At 42.7% G+C, this 23,624-nt stretch overlaps 2 protein-coding genes across 3 annotated transcripts in view; both read left to right on the top strand.

The window, feature by feature from the left end:
• The window catches only part of crocc2 (ciliary rootlet coiled-coil, rootletin family member 2), a 49,776-nt gene extending 35,442 nt beyond the window's left edge, over positions 1 to 14,334 (top strand). Inside the window, exons 24-36 of the mRNA XM_074668359.1 lie at positions 4,002 to 4,240; positions 4,327 to 4,486; positions 4,579 to 4,746; positions 6,402 to 6,786; positions 6,863 to 6,993; positions 8,289 to 8,409; positions 8,500 to 8,663; positions 8,747 to 9,187; positions 9,834 to 9,983; positions 10,065 to 10,265; positions 12,272 to 12,403; positions 13,423 to 13,602; positions 13,717 to 14,334. Coding sequence (XP_074524460.1) covers positions 4,002 to 4,240; positions 4,327 to 4,486; positions 4,579 to 4,746; positions 6,402 to 6,786; positions 6,863 to 6,993; positions 8,289 to 8,409; positions 8,500 to 8,663; positions 8,747 to 9,187; positions 9,834 to 9,983; positions 10,065 to 10,265; positions 12,272 to 12,403; positions 13,423 to 13,602; positions 13,717 to 13,800 — 2,556 coding nt within the window. The 3' untranslated portion in view covers positions 13,801 to 14,334. The remainder of the gene's footprint in view (positions 1 to 4,001; positions 4,241 to 4,326; positions 4,487 to 4,578; positions 4,747 to 6,401; positions 6,787 to 6,862; positions 6,994 to 8,288; positions 8,410 to 8,499; positions 8,664 to 8,746; positions 9,188 to 9,833; positions 9,984 to 10,064; positions 10,266 to 12,271; positions 12,404 to 13,422; positions 13,603 to 13,716) is intronic.
• Positions 14,335 to 14,859: 525 nt separating this feature from the next.
• The window catches only part of sned1 (sushi, nidogen and EGF-like domains 1), a 46,010-nt gene continuing 37,245 nt past the window's right edge, over positions 14,860 to 23,624 (top strand). For both annotated transcript variants that reach the window (XM_074668230.1, XM_074668229.1), the window contains exon 1: positions 14,860 to 15,662. In XM_074668230.1, the coding sequence (XP_074524331.1) occupies positions 15,444 to 15,662 (219 nt within the window). In that variant the 5' untranslated portion in view covers positions 14,860 to 15,443. The remainder of the gene's footprint in view (positions 15,663 to 23,624) is intronic.

Below are 23,624 nucleotides of genomic sequence, written 5' to 3'. Positions count from 1 at the left end.
ATGATGTAATGCTCTACTACCTGGATGGAAACAAGCACAGATGAAAAATGACTTTTCTGTTGCTGGCCATTTGGTTTGTGTTTTAATCTAGAAGATAAAATTTTGTGTATTCTATGTCTGGTTGGACTGTTTTATAAGCACTCAGCCAGAGCAGTGTTTAATGTTAACATGCTGGGGGCATGTTGATGTTAAATCACAAGGAGGACTGGAGGCTGGTGGTGCTAGCTTTTATTAACATTAGCCACACACTACAAACAAATTTGGCATCATTTACCCGACAAGTTAAAGGTGATTTTTGTATACGTTTGAATACCATGCTTAAAAAATAGGGGTGGGAGAAAAAAATTGAAAATGGAAATGGATTTTTGTTTGACAATATGAAAATCGGGATTCTTTTTTAAAAAATCAGGGTTTTTTTTTCAAATTCAAATTCTTCATTTCAATTTTTGTTTATAAACTGCATTGGGAAAAAGTTACTACTTTTCTCCAGAAAAGACCAAAAAATAGCAAGAAAAGTTAATATCGAAGAATCCCAATTTAAAATTGTAATGGAATTGAACCGTGAGAATAGCATATTGTTTCAGCCCTACCAAAAAATGTGGAACTCTTAAGCTGGGTTGAAATAGATGAATTTATCTCCTCTGAGTATAGAAGCTCTTCAGGTCTGTGCATAAACTGGGATACTCACATATACCAGATCCAGCACTGGTGTCCTTTTTGGGGCATTTTTTAAACCACTCTGATCAGAAAAATACTACTTTTGGAGCATCAATAATTCAAACCGAGAGGCTAATGTCAATCTTCAGTTGGTTTAATTTGCATATAAAAACAGATTATGACATGCTGAACTTATGATGTATGTCACCAGAGGTAGTTTACGCAGCAGGACCTCAGAAATGGATGTGAAATCACGGGCTTGTTTGGATTGGCATTGCCTGGGAGAGCAGGGATATGACCGGAGAGCAGGGGAGGGTTAGCACCAATTAGTACCAGTGTGAGGGAGAGCCATTTACCATTGGCTGCTGTTGACATTGGCGGAAGCCACGGAGCTTAACTAGCATCAGTGTGCCATCAGGTGTGCTGAGCCAAATCCTACAAGCAGAGCTGATGTCCACTCTGAAGATTCATGCTCTGCACTGGCTCTCTGTGTCTTTACCCTGTCAAGTTCACCGGAGGAAAATTTAGTTCCACTGACCTTAATATAAACATAAAAGCACAATTAGAGACTATAATTTCTGGCCAGTGACAAACCTCCCCGAGCCAAACGAGAGCCGTAAATCTCATCTCTTGGGGTTGCTTGAGGTCAGAATTCCAGGCACAGGGTCGCTGGGCGTTTTAGCGAAACAACAAGCTCACAGTCACCTCATTAAGATGTAACTGCAGAGTAGTACGGGCCTCACCATGCCTTGATTTAAAAGCTTGGTTTCCCTGGAAAGGGGGATTGTTTATCTGTGTGGGACTTATTGGTTTCCATAAAAAAGTAGAAATGAGGATCATCCTGTCTCCCTCTGTCTCCTTAGTCTTGTCAGAGTATAGTGAATGAGGTTGTGTGGAGCCAGAGCAGAAGACTTTTGAGGTTTGGAGAGCCCTCCCTATCATATATCAAGTCAAGCTTCAGCGACGCTGTCATATTTGGCCGCTACCCCTGCTCGTTTCCCTGTTTGATTATTTTTTTACTTATCCCATCCCAGGATTCTCATGTCAGCCTGTGACAAAGGAGGAGTGAGAGTGTGTGACAGAGAGTGAGAGCGCATTAAAAAGGACGAAAGCAAAGCAGGGGGGTGGAAGAGCAAGAAGAGGGAGGGAGGGGGATACGGTCCCTGGTACCATAATATGAAATCAAAGTTTGAGTTAACCCCTTGTGTAAATAAGCCAGTGGGGGAGTGTTTATTTTCTCCCTTGCAGCAGTGAAAGGCTGGCTCCGCTGGGACTCCAGGTCCCCGTCTCTCATCCATATAATGCAACACTGCTGCCCTCATATTCTCAGCCCGTCTCCTCCAACACCCCCTGAAAAATCAGATAAAATAAAGTATAATTGGCCAGATCAGCACTGGCTTGTTTTTTCTCACATTAGAGTTTATGAGAAAGAACCATCTTGTGTGGCCTTTGAACACAACACTCCTCCTCATTCTGCTCCTCATCCTCCTCTCTCCAACCCTCCTCTCTGGATACGTCCTGGGGGGGCAGGAGCTGCTGTTTATCAAGTTGCTCTCTGTGGATTCTTTACACTTTTGAGCCGCAGTAAGGAGATGGGGAGAGACAGCACCTGGCTTTACGCCCAAACGGCTCTTATCCATGCCCAGATAAGCTCTGTCCTCCCTGCGGTACACAACACGTTACCATAAAACTGAATATAGGTCATACAGTATCTTAAGAATGCACATACAGCACTTAACATAGGAGAAGCTGAGGTTTAGCTTTCAAACAGTGATGCTAAAATGAATCTGATAAGAAACCAGACTCAAAGTATGCTGTAAGATTTTCTAATTTAATCATTTCATACAAAACGCGCTTTAGCTTTTCAGCTCCTGTACGTAAAGAAAATTTAAGACTTCTATTTCATGTGATCTTGAAACTTTTGTATATTTTTCTGTTAATAATCCTTGAGTTAAACAAGGTTATCATTGTCTAAATGGTCATTTCTGAATGCTAATTCTCAGTATCGGTGGTCAGGTCAGATTTTCCTCAGAATCTGAGTTCATTTTTAACACATAGACCGAGAGTCCCTTTGATGACACTATGCCATTTGGCAAAGTTTAGCCCTTGGATATATTTTGTAGTAATGTTGGACTCTGGAGCTGGACTGTTCAAAAGAAAAAGGAGGTCAGAGCAGAAGAAACTAAACAGGAGAGTGACAAGGCATGGGCTAAAACCAAGCCACAACCTCCCGTCTAAGAATATGAGACAATGCTGAAGTGCTAAACTATGCTGTTTCTCAAGTGTCCTCTTGAGGCTGGCTCTGGAAGAACAGGAAGTCACATACACACCAAGCCAAAAAAAAGCTGGTTTCAGATCAGGATTAACATATTTACAGCCTGGTTCAAAAAATATCTCCTGTCTGAGTCGCTAATTTTGCTATCGGCACACACTGTACGGTATGGGGGTGAATTGTTTTCCAACTCCACGGTTCAGAGGATTTCAAGATCGTGAGCTCGCCCGATCAGAGGCACATTTCGGGTCATGTGACTGACAGGCGCCCTAAAGCTGGACACAAAGCCCTTGCCACTACCGATATGGCAGCTATAGCCGAAGTGTGTCATTTTCCGTTTCATAAACAGACGGGTGACGTTGGGAAGATGATGTCCATGTTTTATATAGTCTATGGTTAAAACGCGGGTTATTCTGTTTGTGTTAATGTTTATTCCAACCCACAGTCAGCAGTCATTCTGCAGTGGTCTGTTCAAACTTGAGAGTCTATCAATAAAATGACGAGTGAGGTTACGTTGGCTCTGCTTGGTGAGGTTGGAGCTGGTAGATGAGCTCTGGTTGGACATAATCAGGATTCACTAACGTTACATGTTACAGACACGTCCCAGAGCACCGGGCTGTGAGTAACTCTAAATAGATGGTCTGCTCACCTTCTGGACACTAAACTACAAACTGAGTTTATGAAGTTTGATTTTTAAAGAATAATTCTATGTAACTACAAATACATTAACTTGTTGCTTGCATTTTGGGAAAAGTTGTCTTGAAAAAAGAAAAGTAGAGTTGATAAGGAGATCTGCTCCCCAAAAAAATATGCATGCCTTGGCAAGAGTCACTTCTTACAACAGTGGGTGATGGTGCTCATAGGAAACTGTGTCTTTATCCCAGGAAAGATTCTAGTCAAATATGTCACTGAAATCAAGCGCAAAAAATGTATGTGAACATCCGTTGACAATCGTGGGAAAAAAGCTTCTATGTCATTTTTTGAAATGTATTCTATGTTATTTAGTTATTAATACATTATACTGAAAAAAAGAGCTCCTTTTGTGTCATCATTTGATTTTGTGGCTCTGTAGTTGGAGGGCCTTCGAAGGCAGCTGCAGGAGGCAGAGGACGCACTCATTAAAGTGAAAGCCGAGCTGATCGAAGCTCACAGAGAGCTCCAGGAGTGTGCACAGCAGCGGGACAAGCAGCGAAAAGAGGCCCTGGACATGAGACGGCTCCTGGGAGATGAGACCAGAGAGAAGGATGCAATCCAAGCTTCCAACCAGGAGCTGAGAGTTTTTATCAAAAGAGCTGAGAGTGACAACAGCAGGTACAGCTGTCAAACACATTCCTTGTTGTAACCATTAAAGGGTGTGATGTTTTTGGTAAGCTTATCTTTAAATATACCTTTTCTAGCTTGAGGCGAGCTGTGGAGGAGAAGGAACAGAAGGTAGTTGTCTTAGAGGAATGTAAAACCTCAATGCAACAGGAAGCAGCCAGTCTACGTAGCAGCATGAGAGAGGTGGAGAGGTCCCGCCTGCAGGCCCGCAGAGAGCTGCAGGAGCTGCGCAGACAGGTAAAAAGATCATTGGGTTTACTGCTTTCCAAGTGATTTACTTCAGATAAAGGATCAGCTTCAGGTAGTGAGTGCTGTGTTAAAACGAGCAGGTTAAAGTCCTGGAAGGAGAGAACGGCCGGCAGAAACAGGAGCTGCGAGAGCTGCAGGCCCGGGTGTGTCAGGAGGAGCAGAAGGAGGAGGAGGCACGGTGCGAGGCTTTCACGCTTAAGCAGAGGGTGCTGGAGTGCGAGGCTGGCAGAGACGCAGCGCTGAATGAGGTAGGAGGTCTCCAGGAAGTAGTTTGTTAAAAACATGTGAGAGCAAACATTCCACACTTGAAGAATACCTTTCAGACCCACAGAGAGACCCAGGGGCTGAACCATGACACATCACATACTCTGCTGTATCAGAGTTTCATTGTCATCAGCTAAGATCATCATTCACAAAGGCTGGAAGTGTTGTCAAGAAAATAGATGGCATATAACTTTTTCTGCTTCCAAGATCATTAAAGACACTTTGGGAGAAACCCACAATTTTTTTATTCAAACTAAATATCACAAATATCTTTGAGAAATGGAACTTGACTGCTGTACGGGAAGGCTGATATTCAAGATGTTTCTGATGGTGTTGGTAAATAAAACCTGAATTTGGGATCATGCAAAGCTGAAAGGTGCTCTGTTGGATTGAGATCTGGGGACTGTGGAGGACATTTGAGTACAGGGAACTCATTGTCATGTTGAAGAAACCAGTCTGAGATGATTCCAGCTTTATGACATGGAGCGTTATCCTGCTGGAAGTAGCCATCAGAAGATGGGTACACTGTGCTCATAAAGGGATGGACATGGTCAGCAACAATACTCAGGGAGGCTGTGGACTTTAAACCAGGCTCAGTTGGTACTAAGGGACCCAAAGTGAGCCAAGAAAATATCCCCCACACCATTACACCACCAGCAGCAGCCTGAACCGTTGATACAAGGCAGGATGGATCCATGCTTTCATGTTGTTGATGCCAAATTCTGACCCTACCATCTGAATGTGGAGCAGAAATCCAGACTCATCAGACCAGGCAACGTTTTTCCAATCTTCTATTGTCCAGTTTTGGTGTTGCTGTGTGAATTGTAGCCTCAGTTTCCTGTTCTTAGCTGACAGGAGGGTCACCCGGTGTGGTCTTCTGCTGTTGTAGCCCATCTGCCTCAAGGTTGGACGTGTTGTGTGTTCAGAGATGCTCTTCTGCAGACCTCGGTTGTAACCAGTGGTTATTTGAGTCACTGTTGTCTTTCTATCAGCTCCAACCAGTCTGTCCATTCTCCTCTGACCTCTGGCATCAACAAGGCATTTTGACCCACAGAACTGCTGCTCTCTGGATATTTTCTCTTTTTGGGACCATTCTCTGTAAACACTAGAGATGGTTGTGGGTTAAAATCCCAGTAGATCAGCAGTTTCTGAAATACTCAGACAACAACCATGCCACGTTCAAAGTACCTTAAATCACATTTCTTCTCCATCCTGATGCTCAGCAGGTCGTCTCCACCATGTCCACAAGACCAAGTGTATTGAACTGCTGTCACTTATTAAGAACTTAAGTTGCAATGCAGAAATTCAACATCAATGTATTTTCAAAGCATATTGTTTGGTTTTGTGTCTCACCTGTGGGTGTGAGGTGTTTAAACTGATGGCTCAGTCTAGAACTTTTTTCTGAACCCCTACCAGAGAATTTGTCAAGCTTTAACTCCTAAAACATATGAAAAGTCTTGTTCTTTTCAGTTTAGTTTTGTTGCTGGATGTTTCTCATCACATTGTTCTTTTCTCTTGCTGTTTTTATTACAGGAGCTGGATCTGAGTTCAGCCTATTGACCCTACCCTTTTTGTTATTTGAGCAGCACACATGAGATCTGAGGTTTGTCCCGTGACTCTGTTCTTTGTGTGTGCGTAGGTTGCAGCTCTGCAGCGTCGCGTGGTGGAACTGGAGAAACTAGAGCATCAGAACCAAGATCTGCAGCAGGAAAGAGAGGCTTATCAGCAGCAGTGTGAGCAGAGTCACAGGGAGACCACCGCCCAGCTGGAGGAAGCACTGGAGAACGCCCAGATCCAGGTGAGGGAACTCTCTGTTCAGGCTGGCCTCGCTGAAAGGAAGATCCAGAGCCTGGAGGAGCAGCTGAGCCTGGGTGGCGCCAAGTGTAGGGAGCTGGAGCTCAAGTTGTCAGGTCTATACTCAACTCTGCAGCGCACAGTTTGCACCAGCCGTACAAGCTTTTTAGGTACACATGCTTCCCGTAAAAGGTCTCCCTCTCCATGGAGAAAACACCTGCGAGCCAAAGGTACACTCATGCATTTTCAGAGTTATGACGCTTTCATTTCCTAAGAGCTGCATTAATCAAAGTGTTCTCTGGTTAGGGGGCGGTGCTGTGGCAGACAGATCTGTGGCGTCTCTACCTGGTGACGAAGATGAAGAGATGGATTTGGAGTCAGTGCACAGAGCTCTGCGGGAATTTCATCAGGAACTCAGGGATACACAGAGAGAAAGAGTACGTTCAGACTACCAAACAACAGAAGAAAAGGTGGTATCACTTTACCTTAGAGGTCCACAAATTTCATCACACTTAGGTAATAATTAGACAAAGTTTTTTATTATGTCTTTGAAATTAGCTCATAACTTCATTAAAATAATGTCCAATTTTTTGTTGCAAGTAACAACTGGTTGGTTGCTATTTTTTACAGTCTCTTTGAAATTTGCTCAAAATTAAAGGTAAGAAAGTGACGATTAGCAAATAATTTATTTGAAATTAAAACCCAACCCACCACAAAATGTTTTTAGAAGTATCCCAATGTTTCTGCTGTTTCCAGAGAAGCAGGTGATAAATAGCTGCTTAGTTCTTGAACAAGTTCTTGAAGTTAGGTTCATTGTTTCCTCTGATAATTACCTTTGAAATGTTCAGTGAATAATTCAATTCCCCAATAAGCAGTTGATAGTTAGCTATTTGTTATTAAATTTCACCAAGTTCTTTAGTACCCAGTTTGTTGATATGCAGAATTGAGATCACATGTAAAATGATAAACCTTTATGATTAGGTCTATAATGTTTTACATGAGACAACTGAAGGCTTCAGATGTGATATTCACCAAGAGTGGGGTTGTAAATTGGCCTTACCTGATTGTAATAGACGCTGTGAGTACAGGCGCACTGCAAAACAGAATCTGGACAGAAGTTATATGATATTTTTTCCAAATTCTCTGGAAATTTCAAAGAAATAAGAAAAAACTTTGTCCAATTATTACCTAAGTGCGATGAAATTTGCAGAGCTATAAAGTAAAGTGTTACCGAAAAGGTCAAGAAGGCAAACCATCAGATCGCAGTGAATTTAAGTTTATACTGCTGTTCAGATGACTGTTCTTATCAGCCAAACAATAACAGTCATCATAGGCTGGTCGAAATGCTTGAAGCCTCAAAATTTAAACACAAAAAGAGTAAAAATGTCATACAATCAATAACACATTTTGTGCCAAAAAAGCTAAAACAGTTCTCAAATAATGAGGTTAAACATTCAGAAACTAACTCAGATTGAAATACGCTCAGGCTCAGAGAAAACTTTGCAGTTCAATAAAATATCTTAATAATAAGAAGAATATTTTTTATCAATTCCAGTTTTATGAGGGACTCTTTCCTCTTGGTTAAAGCTTTTTTTATGACCAGCTATTAAAATCAAGCTCAGAGCTAATTGTTGATCTTTTCCAGTCACAGTCTGAGATATCTCCTGGTGTTTATTGGTAAGCAGTATTTTTTGGAACTATTAAAACTCATAAACATGTCTTCCCTCTTCAGGATGAAGCCAAGGCTCAGATAGTGAGTCTAAGTCAGCGGGTGACTGAGCTCCAAGCCAGCCAAGATATATCAGCCACCCAGCTGGTACAGCTGCAGACGTCTCTGAAGCAGTCAGAGCAGGGTAAGAAAACCAGCTCATCCCTCAGACACAGAGAGAACGAGGGTTATTCTTTCTGTTGTCTGTTTGAGGATATGATTTATATCCTTCCAGGGATAAAGGAGATGGCACAGCAGCTCCATGAAGCACACACCTCCCTGTCCATGCGTGAAGAAGCTGTGTGTCGTACCAAGGAGGAAAAGAGGAAAGTTGAGGAGGAAGTAACACAACTGAGGATAAGTCTGCAAGCTGCTGAGGCTGAGTCCAGGGCGCTGCAGGTGAGTAAAACATGAAAATGCATATTGAATTTTCACATCATGCTGCATCTTTTGAGACAGCACCTCTTCTTGTTCCTCCACAGGATAAGTTGGAGTTCCTACAGGCTTCAGAATCTCGTGCAAATGAAGAACGATCAAAGCTAAAGGAGTCTCTAGAAGCAGCAGAGTGCAGGGTGGGGAAGCTGGAGCTATCCAATCGAACCCTTGAGGGTGAGCTGCAGAGGGCTCAGCTGAGGGTGGCAGAGCTGGATGCGGAGGCCGAGGCGCTGCAGGATAGACTGACGGAGCTGAGGAGGAAGCTGGGTGAGACTGAGGACAGGTGTGCAGCACTGAGGGTCAATGAGGAGAGGTTGGGCACATCGCTGGCTCGAGCTGAGCAGCACGAGAGCCAGCTGAGAGACCAGATCCAGAAGCTGTCGAGCGCTCTCAGTGACAGCAAGAGCAGCGGTGGAGCCCTGCAGGAGCAGATCACACAGCTGCAGAGGGCTCTGACTGCCAGCGAGCAGGACCGAAGGATGCTGCAGGTACACAATATGTATCATTTCATGCAAACAACACATGTGGTAGGGCTAAAGCTTCAGGCAGAAATTTAGCCTTAGAAAAACATTACCCTCACTCTGAAACTAACCATGGACACGGTTCATTTTTCATCCGTAAGCTTTCCCTCTTTCAAAATAAAGAAGTTTGATTGAAACTTCAAAATGAGATGAATAGCCACACTCTCAGTGCCCGTGCTTTGATTTAGCAGGCTGCAAGCAACATTCACAGTTCCAGGCCGAGCGTTTTCTATTTACATTTGCTGCTGTGGTTTTCCTGAAGGACCTCAAAGACTGAGCAATAAAATTCTCGGGCAAGCTCATTAATTCTCCGAGAGCTACTCCGGAGAGCTTTCCGGTCTTAGTTTGGGACTGCACTTAAAGGATACAGAGTAAACAAAAATATAACAAGCTCGGTATAAATCTCCTGATTTTCTTAAAAGCTGTCAGGTCATTGCTGTAAAAAGTGAGACTTCTCAACTTTTGCCTGCACCGTTCAGGGTGTGTCGAGAACGGTGAGAAATGAAAGAAAAAAAGAGGTGAGACGTATCAGGCCAGCCGAAGTGGAAAAATGTGTTTTAACAGAGCTGAGTTGTTCCCTGCCAAGTCTATATGACCATGTATGTGACCACAGGAACGCCTGGATAAAACACGGGATGCCCTCTCTGACAGTAAGAAGCTGAGCCACAAACTAACGGAGCAGAACCAGAACCTCCAAAGAGCCACAGAGGATGTCGAGCTTAAACTGTGTGAGCTGGAGAAACATAACAGGACACTAAAGGAGGTGAGTCATCATGAGTTTAAAGTGCAGATCAAGGTTAAGGCTTGGCCGTCTTTTAAACATACCTGTCTGACTGTGACCCAGAGTGTGAGACAGCAGCAGGAGGCCGAGCTGCAGGCCCAGATGAGCTGCCAGCAGCTGGAGCAAGAGAGGGAGGAACTTCAGGACAGAGTCACCACCCTACAGAAATCTCTACACAAGCTTCAGAGCGAGAGAGCAGAGATGGAGAGGGTGCTGGCACGACTCGGGAAAGACAAGTCTGCGCTCAGAAAGACGCTGGAGAAGGTCAACATTCAAACAACAGGCCTGTTTCATTTGAAAGTGAAATGACAAGATTTATACCACCTTCATGTCAGACTGCATGGATATGACCGCTGTGCTTCTTTATTTGGTATATAACGCCAAAGGCCCTGTGAGTTTATCGTGATCTTGAATTAGTCTCACTTTTACATATTTGCCTGTTCATAACCCATAACTTAAAATGAGATTATCAGCACCAAAATTGGTTATCTCTAAATTCTGTTTCTCAGTATCTATTGACGGCCCGACCATTTTATTTACCTGAAGTAAAGAACTAATTATCTAAATTCCTTTTGACAACACTGTGCTGGCAGGCAAAGTTTAGGAGTGAACGTGAAGTGGCCAAGTAAGAAGCAAGATCTGATTGGTGGTCACTGGAGCTGGACTGTTGGATAGAAAAGGAGGTCAGAGCAGAAGAAAGCTTAACAGGAGAGTGATAGAGCACGAGCTAAAACATGGGTTAAACTGTTTATGATAATGTTCATTCAAACCCACAGTCAGCAGTTATTCTGCAGTGGTCTGTTCAAACTTGAGAGTCTATCAATAAAATGAAGAGTGAGGTTACGTTAGCTCTGATTGGTGAGGTTGGAGTTGGTAGATGAGCTCTGGTAGGACAGAACCAGGATTCACTAACATTACAGACACGTCTCAGAGCACCGGGCTGTGAGGAACAATAAACAGATAGTCTGCTCACCTTCTGGACACTAAACTACTAACTGAGTTTACAAAGTTTGATTGTTGTCATGTTTCAGAGTTAAAAAGAAGATTTGCTCTCCATTCCTTTACTTCAAACAAAACGCATGCCTTGGCTTAGTGAGAGTCACATCTTTACGACATTTGGTGATGGTACTCATGGAAAACAGAGTCTTTATCAACCCCTAGAAAAACTCTATCAATTTCTGCCCACTGTGTCATTCCGAGCAATGGATGCATTTTCCTCACAGAACCTTTAACAAAGAAAATTTCACATGAGCATATACTCAGCTTTAAAACGTGATTCATATTATGCTGCAGAGTTATAAACCTTGACCTTGGAGTACTCTCAGATCGACAAACTACGTGTTAACACTATGCCTCAATACATTCAAGCATTCATCTCTGCAGCATAGGTCCTTTAAAAAAGTTTTCATATCAATGCAGATCTGAAAAACAAAGCTACCAAAAGTTATCTTCGAGTACGACTTGTACGGGTCTTATATATTAATGGTAAATGTTCTGACCTGTGTCTAACGTGTTTATAAGTTAGAGGACAATAAAGCATTATGAAATTATACTCCAGGCCGGTTTATACATTTCTGTTTTTAAAACAGTATGTAAGCAAAAGTAAGATATAATAAATGCACAAAATAAAATTTTCCTAAGTTATGTTTTATAGATTGAGCTTCTCTGATACAGCAACAATAAGCAGCCTTGTTATGTCAAAAGTTAAAAAAAATGACCTCACCCCCCTGCCTTTGTTGTACCCCAGAACATGAAACCTCCTTTGGTCAAGAAACCTGAAAAGCTTTGGTGTTGAATATGAAGTAAAAAGGTTTGAAACACACGAGAGGGCCAAACCACAAATGGCTTTAAAATATGTAATTAAAATCATCTTAAAGTCGGCTCTAAAACTGCTGGAAGCCCATGTTCGTATAGAGGCCAGGGCTGAAGTAATATGTGTTTAGAGCTGCTCAGAAGACTTGCTGCCACATTCTGGACCGAGAGCAGACTTGCAGTTTCCCAAGAATTGAGGCACATCAGTCACTGTAAGAGGAGACAAAGACTCATTTTCTATCATTTTGTGATGTTGTCTGTCTCATTTTCCTTGTTGTAAAATGTTTTCATGTACTTTGTCACATTGTTCATGAAACCTTGGAGAGATGGAAACATGGACTGTGAGACCTACGAAGCTCTGTGCTCTGCTCCTGCTACACGCATTACAGGCAGGCACATGAGTGCAGAACAATCATGGTAAAGTCGTTCACATTATGTCACCCTCGTGTTGTTGTCAGGTGGAGATGGAGAAGCTGAGGAGGGAGGAGGAGGCTGTGGCAGCAGCCAGAGAGAGGGAGCAGTTTGGACAGAGGATCCGAGGTCTGGAGCAGCATCTGGCCGTAAAACAGGAGGAGGTGCAGACGGTGCAGGTTAGAGGCTTCTGGGGACACAGTGAGGGGACGGGCAGGGGGGTGGATCAGACCTTTACAAATAAAACATGGAAACAAAAAGTTTGTGTTGACCATCACTACTTACTCACTTACAAAATGAGTCCAACAGAACAACCAAGTGTTGTTTTTCAAACCAGTCTATTTGAGAGGATGAATGAATTCACTGTTATGCGTGCCAGCTGTACACATATGAGCTTCAAAATCACATCCACTATCTGCAAAAAGCTTCACATCATGGTTTAGAGTTGTTTTGCAGATTCAGATCTGGAACTTCAAGGTTAAACTATTTTTTATGTCTTGAATCAGACATAACTAAACGATCCAGTATGATGGGGATAGTATAAAATCTGTGTGATGAAGATGATGGTGATGGTTTTGCAGAACCAGCCAATACTGGAGCATAAATTTTTAATGTGAACAGCTGATGTTTAAACTGAATACCTCAGAGATTTGTTTGTTCACTGCCAGAGTAGTCTAACAAGAACTGAATGATGACTACTCTGTAGAGTTTTTGCATGAATTTTGACGAGGAAGCAGTTTGATAATCAGTCTGAGGACTTTTCCTTTTAACCAACATAAATAAAGTAGCTTTAGATCGCCAGCACCAACAAAGACATCCACAACTTTTACAGTAGAGTTTTAATTTAACACAGCCTTACATCAATAAATGTACAAACTTTAAAACAATATTTCTCAGAATTTACAGATTTTCTTCAGCAAAAATGTGCAAAAGCTTGGATAAAAGCACTGCTTGAATCACATTTAACCAAAAGCAGCAGCAGGCGTTATGACTCTGAAAGTTAAACTGTGACCCTTACAATGAAAGTCTGGCACACCAAAATACATTTTTTAAAGTTTGAAACTCACTGATGAAGGTGAACCACAGGTCATGATCCCAGTTTCCTCAGGCTCAGAGAGCCTCAGAGTCCCACCACTGTTTAAAGACTGACTGTGAAGAGTACAGTGTCTCTTTTTAAACTCATGTGGACTGTCTCCAGGCACAAATCTCCCAGCTGGAGCACTCACATGCACAGCGCCTCCTTGAGGTGACAGCCCGCCATCACCAGGAGCTGGATTTGGGGACAGAGCGTCTGAGAGAGGGTCAGCTCCAAGCAGAGCAGGCTCTGGAGAGCAGAGAGAAGGCTCATCGGCAGAGGGTCAAAGGCCTGGAGGAACAGGTATTTCCTTTTTTGACTGAAATGACTTAAAATATGTTTGTGCAGATCCTCATCCATACATCAGTCTGTTTGTTCACCTCCTCCTGAATCACTCTGTTTGTTTGTTTTTGGAAGCTGCTAACGCTTCAAGCGCAGCTAGAGCAGGAGACGAGCCGACGACGGGCCTACTTCAATCAGATGCTCCAGCCTGGTGTTTAGAGGCGGGACCCTGCAGTGAAGTATGTAGCACCTCTGGCTGCTTCATTCACTGCTCGTCTGGCAGCTTCCCAACAACATTAAGTTACAAGCTACGTCCACACAAACACACTCCCGAGGCGTCTGCTCCCACCCGTGCACATGTGCACACCGGATTAAATTAATCTTCGGAAAAACTCAACAACAACAACAAACAATGAGTGTTTTGTGTATAAGTAGACTGGATGTGCCAAATTGTTTTAAGGATTTCCTCTGGCTGTCTAAGTCTGTGTATGCTGCGTCAGTTTTTTAGGAAACTGTGATGAAATGTTTCCTTGGTTGGTGCTTTATTACGGTCTTATGATCCTCGTTTGTCACACTAATCATTTCCAATATTTTCTCATAATTATTGTTTATGTGATCTAATGAGAGTATCTATCCAAATATTTATGATAATTGTTTGCAGATTTTCTTTGTGATGGGATTTTTTAGCATTTCAAGCTGTCATAAAAAAAGATTCACAATGTAATAAATAAAGCACATCATGTAGTGTTTTCGATTCATCAAAAGCTGTGATTGTTTTTAATAAATGGGGTGTATCAGAGCGCTTTTATTGGATTTTATTTGACAAATTTCATCATTATTGATGTTTCCTCTGGTAGGACAGCTCTGGTTGTGATGAACAAGTCCTCTGTGATTTTGGAAAGACAGCACAGCCCTGTCACGGCATGCAAGCCGGGGTTTGGTTCGCACCGTTAAAGCCTTTGAGGATTTAGAGTTGTGGGTGAGAGAATGACCTTCGCTCTTTCTGCGGTGTTTTCCTGCAGAGATGGTTGCAGACTCCACGAGGTCTGTGGGGACAGAGGATTGCTCCAGTTCACACATCCTCTCTTTTTTGCTTTGCGGCTCATAAAAACCACTAATATGTTGTTTCCTCTATGTGTTTGTGTCACTCCCTGCATGTCCGTGCTTACTGTAAGTGTTGTCACGCTGACAACAGTGCACATGCTTCTCTCTGTGTAGCCTTGCATGCCTCTGTAACTGTACATAGCCGGAGTCTCACTGAAAAGAGAAAATCTTGTCAGTTTCTTTAAAGCAGCCCTTTGATTATCATAGATCCGCCCAGTGGTTATCCAGTTACCGGCCTCTTTACAGCTATTGGCTGAGAGCAGCTAATTATGCAAGGTAGTGAATCCCTGTGGGGGAGGTGGGGCTAAAACTGAAAGAACTCCTTTGGCAGGCAGAATAGAGCTTTTATTGAGGATATTTCTAAGCTGACCATCAGGGACCAAGTCGCTGGATTGTAAAAAAAAAAAAATCTCAGCTGAATCACGCTGCTCCCTCTCTTTCATTCCTTCCCTTGTTTCATTGCAGTGAGACAGAGAGTAGCTCTCATGCAGTACCCAGCAGCAAGCAGAATGCAAGGAATCTACAGTATTCCCCTGTCTCACACAAGAAGCCCAGTTCACTCCTGAAGGACAAGAGAGTGAGGAGGGAAAGAGGCAGAGCCAGAGAGCAGTCAGGGGAGGATTCACACTGCTGTGGTTGAGAGGAGGAACGTACGGTCTTGTCCTGTTCTGCTCTGCTCTTGTTGCCTCAGGTGTGTGTGCACCTCCCTCCCCATCCGCGGTGCCTGCTGTCAGCTCCATCCCTGGCTGGCTGAGGCCATGGTGTTGGTGCTGCGAGCCCTGCTGCCCTGCTTCTGCACCCTGCTCTCCCTGGACCTGCTGCCTGGGGTGGAACCTGCTGTGCCCCTGAAGGACTTCTACCCCTTTGGACAGGACGAGGGGGACTCCCAGACCATCGCTCAGGACGACGGAGGCTCCAGGCTGGTGGAGATCTCTGTTGCTTTCCCCTTCTTTGGTGACAGGCACACAGGACTCTATGTGAGTACAGAGCAGAGATTTTTTTTTCACTGATGTGTGTGTGTGTTTATGTCTCTGTATGTCAGCGTGTATGTGTGTGCATGCACTTGGCAGTTGGCAATTGAAGCTGACATGGTGTGGATTGTATAAGAGCCTGAGGGAGATGAAATTTGGCTGGTTTCCAGAAACTACATTGAAGTGCCTTGTGAGGGTTTGTATATGTTTATGTGCACTCACAGGCTCTGGTGTGCAGCCTCATTTGTAGAATATCGTGTTTTCCCCTACGGGTGGAATTATAATCCTGTATGACATTTTCTTCACTTTACATCTGCCCTCCGTGCACTCTGTGGGGCTCTCCAGTGCAGGAGAGAAACTATTAGCAGCACAGTCAAAAGCCTTGTTCTGATAAGTCCACAATAAGCTGTTAAAGGAAATGACAGTTTGTGTTCTTACTGCTGCCGCAGAGCATCTGTAAGCGGTTCTTTCTTAGAGCGTGTGAGAGGAAATATCCTGAGCGCAGAAAGAGAGAAAAGTGCTCGTGGGAGGAAGCAGAGGGGTTTGACGAGGGTTTTCGCACAGCGCAGTGAAACACACTTTGATCTGCCTTTGTCATGTATTGGGTTCCGTTCCAGCGCATGGAAAGGCAGAACTCCCTTAAATCAACACCACCTGTTGTGGTTATGCATCCGCATTCGCTCTCCCCGAATCACCCCCCTCCCCCTCCTCCTCCTCCTCCCCCCTCGCTCCGAGCCTCGCCTTCCTCCTCCTTGTTCAAGCTGGGGCAGGGCAGGGGAGGCTGAGGAACCATGGCAACAATGGGCAAGGTCAAAGGTCGGCTTTCTAATATAAGCATCTGCACTGAGCAGATGAGGTCAGTCAGACATTTGAAAACTCTTTTGCATCCACGCACAGCGCATAGTATCACTGACACAGCTTTTTTTAAAGAGCAGTGTGTCTGGATGAAGATTTCAAACCCTCTTAAACTTACAAATAGAGTTACTCTGTGATGTTAATACACTTTATTTACACACCTTCCAAGTTAAAGTGCTTTAAGTTTTAAAAATATGCACAACATAGAATGAAACAAAGTTAAAGCCAAAGAAAAAATACACATCATACAAACTCCAGTTCACTGGAGTTCAGGGCTTCATGCACTGTTTTCTAAACTCTGGGAGTCATCAGTTTGTGGGTCAGTTTAGACTTCTAGAGTCATGTATTTAAGGAATTTGGGTTGTAGAGTGTGCATTAGGTAGGATAAGATAGAGATTTATACATCGATGATATTTCAGAATCAAGTCTTAAAGCCACAGGTAGCCAGCGTTCAGAGGACTGGCTCCTCACACATGTGTAATGAATTCCAGCGCATTACTTCTGCTGTATTACTACTGAAACACAATAGTCAAATTAGACAAGATTAGACAAGCTACAGGTTGCTCGCCGTGTTGATCCGAGGCTTAATTATCATCTGTTAGAGATAAAATCTGAGCACTCCTCCTTCTGCTGTGATGTGATACCTTGTTGCTCGCTCTGTATCTCATTGAACTGTTGCTCTGCACTCACGCGAGGGGAGCATAACACATTATGACAGACACTTTAAATTACAGTCACGCTCATATTAAACGCCTCACCTGAATCCATTACACATGTGCTGTAAAGTGTGTGGGCCACATGGTGATCTTTGCCACCACAGAGCTGCTATGAGCCGTTAGTGTTTAAGTGAGCACTAAGAGCAATGATTTCATGAATACTTTCTGCCATTCCTCAAAGCTTGGGATTCACGGAGGCTGGATAAATAAATAATCTTTTCATCCTTACTGATAACGTTTAGCTCTTCACTTTAGAGCTATGAGTCTGGCAAACCACAATCTCCATCATAGTTTCTTTATAAAATTTGGACTTGGTTTCCCAGGACCAGGGCTTTAGAATGAGAAGTATTCTGGTTTATATTCATAGTATGTTTGTAGCATATGTAGCATTGACCAACATCTATCTGCAGAGTTTGGCATACAGAGGAAAACAATCTGTATGGAGAGCAAAAGCAGGCAAACCATGGACGTGTATTTGGATTTTCATCCATTTGTTTCTCTGGCTTTTTTGAAGCTTAGCAGCAGTGGTCATCATGTTAAAAATGCTGACTCAGCCTAAAGCCTGATTTATACTTAACGCCATACTGTGAGCATGATATGTAAATATGCAGTGCCTGCCTGAAACACAAGAGGGCAGTCTAGTTCATGTGATTTTCAGATTGCCTATTTCTGATCCCGCTATCTTTTCTGCTTGCTTTGCCACAGTAATTTTGAGCGTATCATGATTAATGTAAACATGTAATTCAGAAGCTAATATAACAAAGGCTGGAGACATCAGATGAAAAAACAATGTACAGTAGATGTGCTGCAATTCAACCAGTGTTGTATATTTCAGCCCTTAGTTCCATTTTGGAGAAGGGTGCATATCAGGTGATGTGCGAAATCTTCTACGCTGAAAAAGGGCTAAGAAGACCTGCATTGTAGAGTGTGCCATCACTTGACGCAAAACTACAAACCTGGCCATGCCTCTAACTGATAGAAAACCCTTAGCATCACCGGTGGCCAGTAGGTGCCAGACGATTCGCAAAAGCAACAACACAACAGTAACACAGCCACAATGGAAGTTAGGAGGTCAGTTATCGCAAAGGACAAGGAAAAGTTGTGAAAATAAGGAAGTGATTGTTTTCTGTTTTAACTTCAGTTATGAGAAATATAGCTATGATAGTAACACTAGAACATGGCTGATGTATAAAGCTTAATATAAGGTGACACGTTACTGGTGAAAACAGAAATATAAGTACTATGAAGGGCATCACAAGAGGGAAGCCCTACAAAGCTATTTTTTTTCTGACACCTACCAGCCACCCTAGAGTCTATCCCCTGGAATGCAGACCAAAAATGTTTGGTTGTAAACATGTTTACTTTTACTGTAAAGAAGGGCTCCAGAGCCAACCTCAAGTGACCACCATAGACTGTATAAAACATGGACGTAGTGTCTGCGACGTCACCCGTCTGTTCCTGAAACTGTGAAATGAAGCCAACTCGCGTACGCAGCCACATTTGCTATGACGCCAGCTGTGAGTTTTTCCTCGAACAGCTACAGGGCGCCCGCCAGTCACATGACCCGAGCTGTGCCTCTGATTGGATGATCAAATGTTCCTAATAACTAAAATTCACTAACCGCACAGTGTGTGCTGATAGTAAAATCAGCGTTTTAGAACCAAGCTGTTTTTTGAACCAGGCTTTAAATATGTTTTTAATGCTGTAAAAGTCTGTTTTTAGGTCTGGGTGTGTACGTGACTTCCGGTCGTTCTGCAGCCAGCCTCTAGCGGATTCTTGATGAACAACAACTTTTAGCACTTTTGCATAGGCTTCGTTTTTACTAATCGAATGTTGCCCCTTGGTGACCACTGACTGAGTGACCAACTGAAGTTTCTGGCACTTCCGCATCAGCTTCATATTTCAAGACTGGACGTATCTGCTTGGTATTCACATCCCAGCTGCACACACCAAATGACCAACATGGACGTAGTCTTTGTGCCTTCTTCTTACACTGGTGTCTGTAGTAATGTTTTGGAATTCCAAGATAGGCGAAGCAAAGCTGGAAATCCTGACTTAACCATACACAGTGACGGGCTCTCAGCCTCTTGGCAAACGTTTATTGAACGCTATTGTGTCCTACATTCATGATTTATCCGTTCCCTTAATTGCGCAAATCTGAATACTCTCTTTAAATCACCTTAACTGATGGGTTATAAACTTCATTTACTCTGTGTTTGATAAATAAATGAGCCTCAAACCCAACACTAATATTCAAACCAGACTGTAAATGTTGAATTTTTGCTGCAATTTATCTGACATTTTATCACAAAACCTAATGGGGATTCTTAATCTTTTTGAAGCAGCCTCAAGTGGACACTCAAGGAATTGCAGCCTTTGCAGTCAATGCATACTGCATTGGTCTCATTTATAATCACCAGAAGTCGTCTTGACACTAACTCATAGAGCTGATCATCAAACTTTGAAGCTGAAGAAGACAGGCTGAGCTGATGCACTTGGTGAATCTAAAGTAAGAATGTGTTGCTTCTCTGCGTACTCTGCAACCCCTTCACAGCAGATCCCCTGACACGATTAACTATTAACCTGCGTCCCTCCATGAAGCAAAACATTTTATTTTTAGCTGTTGTTATCAACAAACACATCAGCAGACTTAAAGAAAGCCACAGTTATGTGACACTTGGCTGCAGAGGTCCCTCGTGTCCCATCAACATTAACTTAAGAATCCCTTCACAAACATGTCCCCATGACGAGGTCCTGCGCCTGTCCCACTTCTGCCTCCTGGTAACTAAGCCGTCCCTCTGTTATGGTTTGTGTCTGGGAGTTCTCACACGTTGCTGGGATCTCTCTTCCTCCCCCCTCCTCCCCTCCTCCCACGCCTCAGATAACATGGCAGGGGTCTTCCCCCTGGAACTGTCCAGCTGCTTTATCTGAGAAATGACCAATCACTTTAACAGAACACAGATGTATCTGCAAAGCGTCTTAGGGGCTTCCAAACAATGCAGTTCACGGATTAACTACTTTTACGGACGGCTAGTATAAAAGGAGTAAGACGGGGGATATCCAAGGTCAGAGAGGAAAGAAAACAAGTTCAGAGCAGATGTGAGAAGCGACGGTCATGATCAAAGGAAGTCGTAGAAGTAGATAAACTCATGGACAGGAAAGGGCCTGAGCTTTCCAGGAGTTCACTGTGCATGTTTATATTGTGAACTGTATAATTTACAGTATCAGAATACACAAAATAATCTGGAATTTGTCTTAAATCAGACATGAACTTAGGCTTTTGGAGGATCCTGCCAAGAACGTGCTACAGTAACTGCACTTTTTACAGATCGCACATCTGCTAGTGCTCATCTGCTCCTCTGAAGAGCTTCAACACTCGCGCAATTTCATTCACTCACTCTCACTCACCACCATGTATGGCTCAAAGATGTGTGCATCAACTTTCAGGCTTTGTTCTCTGAATGGACGCTTTTTATATGCATGTGTAAGGATGAGAGATGTGACAAAGCGATATCAGACGGCGTTTACCTACAACGTACACCATGTACCCCTACATGCTTTGAAAGTGTTTTTAAAAAAGGAAATGACAGTTTGGACTAAAGGTTCATTTATTTTTATGTCAGGTGTAGGGAGGATGTATGTTTTTGTGTTTATATGAAAAATAAAGCTTCAGCCAGGTCATGGTTCACACAATTTTGCTTTCACATCGGAGTTTCTGTATAAATTATGAACAATGTCTGTTTTCAAGGTGTTCCATCAAGTTTAAAAATAAAGCCAATACAAGAGTAGTAAAAATTGCAGTTCCTCGAGTCTACTCATGGCTTATTACAAAACCCAAGAAAATGCCTATCTTCACGACAGGTTTCAATCAAGCAGCAGCCCCTGGTCTAAAAATAAGAGACGATACGGAAGAGCTAAAAACTTCAGTTTGTCAGGTGTCCACTTGTGGCGAACACCAAGCCAAAAAAAGACATACCAGTCTGGTACGGAAAATTTATTTTAGTCTGAATAGCTAATTTCTCTAAGGGCGCACACTGTAAAGGGGGTTGAATCGTTTGCTAATTCGGCAGTGTAGAAAATATTAAATTCATGAACTTTAAGATGCCAGTTTGACCTATGACCTTGAATCAAGTGATCAAAAGCTGAGTGGATTTAGCATTTGTATATGACACCTGCTATCTGTGGGTTGAAAATACTTCATCAGTTGATCACTGATGCCCTGTTTACACGACCATTCATCTGAAAACGCTGTGAAAAAAATCTGCATTTACATGGAAACGCAGGACTGAAAACGCTGTAGTAAGCATGCCAGGCCTATAGTCGGCGCTATAACTGCCTTGTCCAGAAGCGTTTTTTGGGAGATCTCCACCAAAGCAGAGTTAGGCCAATCATCTGGTGTATTGGGGAATACTAAGAGCAGAAGTGGAGCAAAAGATGCACATCTTGTTGAAATACAGTCAACAGATTCAGCAGATTGAGCAGCACAAGCACAACACAGTAGTTCGCAATGATTGTAACATTGGTACTGCTGTCCTGTTGTATGCGGGAAGCATACAACAGGACGTCCAGAGCCATCAGTGTGACGTCAGTGTTTCCACTGAAAACGCCGGCTTACTGTTTACATGGCAACAGCGTCGGCAGCATTTCTGAAAAAAAAACACTCTGTAGACCGTTTTCAAAAGTTTGCGTTTTAGGTTGTCTGGATCGCCGTTTCTGTGTAAACACAAGGCTGAAACGCAACAAATCTTTTGAGTTTCACCCTAAAACCATTGTCGTGTAAACAGCCCCTGAGATTATGGCTGTTTTCCAAACCACCTACTACACACAATGTGTGAATGTAGTATGTAGTAGGTACTGCATACTGTCTACTGCTTTTGCATGTAGTATGTAGTATGACTGATCACTTCACTTCTATCTCACAGATTTTCTAATGTCAATGTTATTGTGTTGTGGTTATAATGCTGACTCATTCCAGTAGATGGCGGTAGTTCACCGAAACCTACCACCTGCATAAAAAAGCGTCAGTGCCGTGCATTGTGGGAAACAGTATGTCAGATAGACTGGTCCGTTGCATACTGAGAAATTTTCCTGGATCAGTAGGACATCAGAAGATTTTGGCATACTGCAGATTTTGCAAATTTTGCATACTACCTACTACATACTAGAATTCAGCCAAAATAGTAGGCACTGCTGGTGTAGTAGGCAGCTTGGAAAACAGCCTCTATCTTTGTCCTATAGTGTCTCTGAGTTGCATTGCAACCACGGTGGGTAAACTTTAACCCTGATATGTCTTTCAGTGATGTGCTGTTTGTTGTTGCCTCAAAATTTGCACTTCAGGCGGGTTTAACTGGAAACTATTTTACAAAGAAGTTAGCAAAACTGCTGTCCGTGCTCTGAGTGACGCTAAATGATGCGTTTTGTTTTTAACCAGGAACACAATTCGTACCCAGCCTCACGTAACCAAGTAATTTTGATGCTAAAACTTGGACCAAACTGTGATTTTATGAGCCTTGAACCTCTTCTTTGTTAGGTTTAGGTACTGTGGCTTTTTGGTTTGTTTTTGTAAAAGCATGCTGTTGTTTTCCATCTCATTCATACAGGTCATTGTTATTCTGAAAATTTTAAAAAACAAGGCAACCGGACTGTGTAGAGTTGGGAAGACGATTTGCCTCTCATCCGCACTTCAGATTTTCTGAAGAGTTGATTTTTTTTTTTTTTCCCGAGACAGAAACAGCTTTCTCCTGAATGAAAGTTCTGTCTTTGACCTTGTGTTAAAAGCAGATAAGTACTGGATCTAAACTCTGTTATAGGGTAACTTTGGACTGGGGTGTAGGGACTTTGTGGAGTCTTTGTGGAGTCCTAAGTGGACCTAACAGAGCCAGAGACACTCCAAGAAGTCACAGCATCCAACTAGAAAAAAAAGATGTGTACATTATTGGACTTTGCATTGTTTTCCCAAAAAACAAAGTTTTTTTTTTTTAGCACTTCAAACTAAAAAAAAAAAAAAAAAAAGTCAAAAATATCCAAAGCCAGTAATTAGAAACCATTTTTGTCTTTGTGCTGTGTCAAATGTATGTTTCTCAGTGCATTAGGTTCACACAGTATCAATCTGACTTCATGCAAAAAACATTGATTTCATAATAAAACCATTCCTTATAAAAGCACTTCTTATTGCAGGTATAAAACAATAATAGTGCACCTTTTTAAATAATTTAAATATTACATTTAAAAAACAAACCAACATCAGTCCCATGAAATCTGTATTTCTTGAGTCCTTCCACTCCGGACTGTGGACAGGATTTATTTCTTCAATCTAACCTCTTTGTAGCTGAAGGTGAGCCGGGGCTACGGAAACACACCAAGTGCGCAGACTTTAGTCACTTCCTCTGGCCTCGTC

This window comes from Halichoeres trimaculatus, unplaced genomic scaffold (genome assembly GCF_033239565.1).
Source record: "Halichoeres trimaculatus isolate MK-OKI-2021-1 unplaced genomic scaffold, fHalTri1.1 fHalTri1_scaffold_4, whole genome shotgun sequence".
In the NCBI taxonomy this organism is placed as follows: domain Eukaryota; kingdom Metazoa; phylum Chordata; class Actinopteri; order Labriformes; family Labridae; genus Halichoeres; species Halichoeres trimaculatus.
The sequence above is the reverse complement of the archived record's forward strand: the minus strand, read 5'-3'. Positions and strand labels throughout refer to the sequence as shown.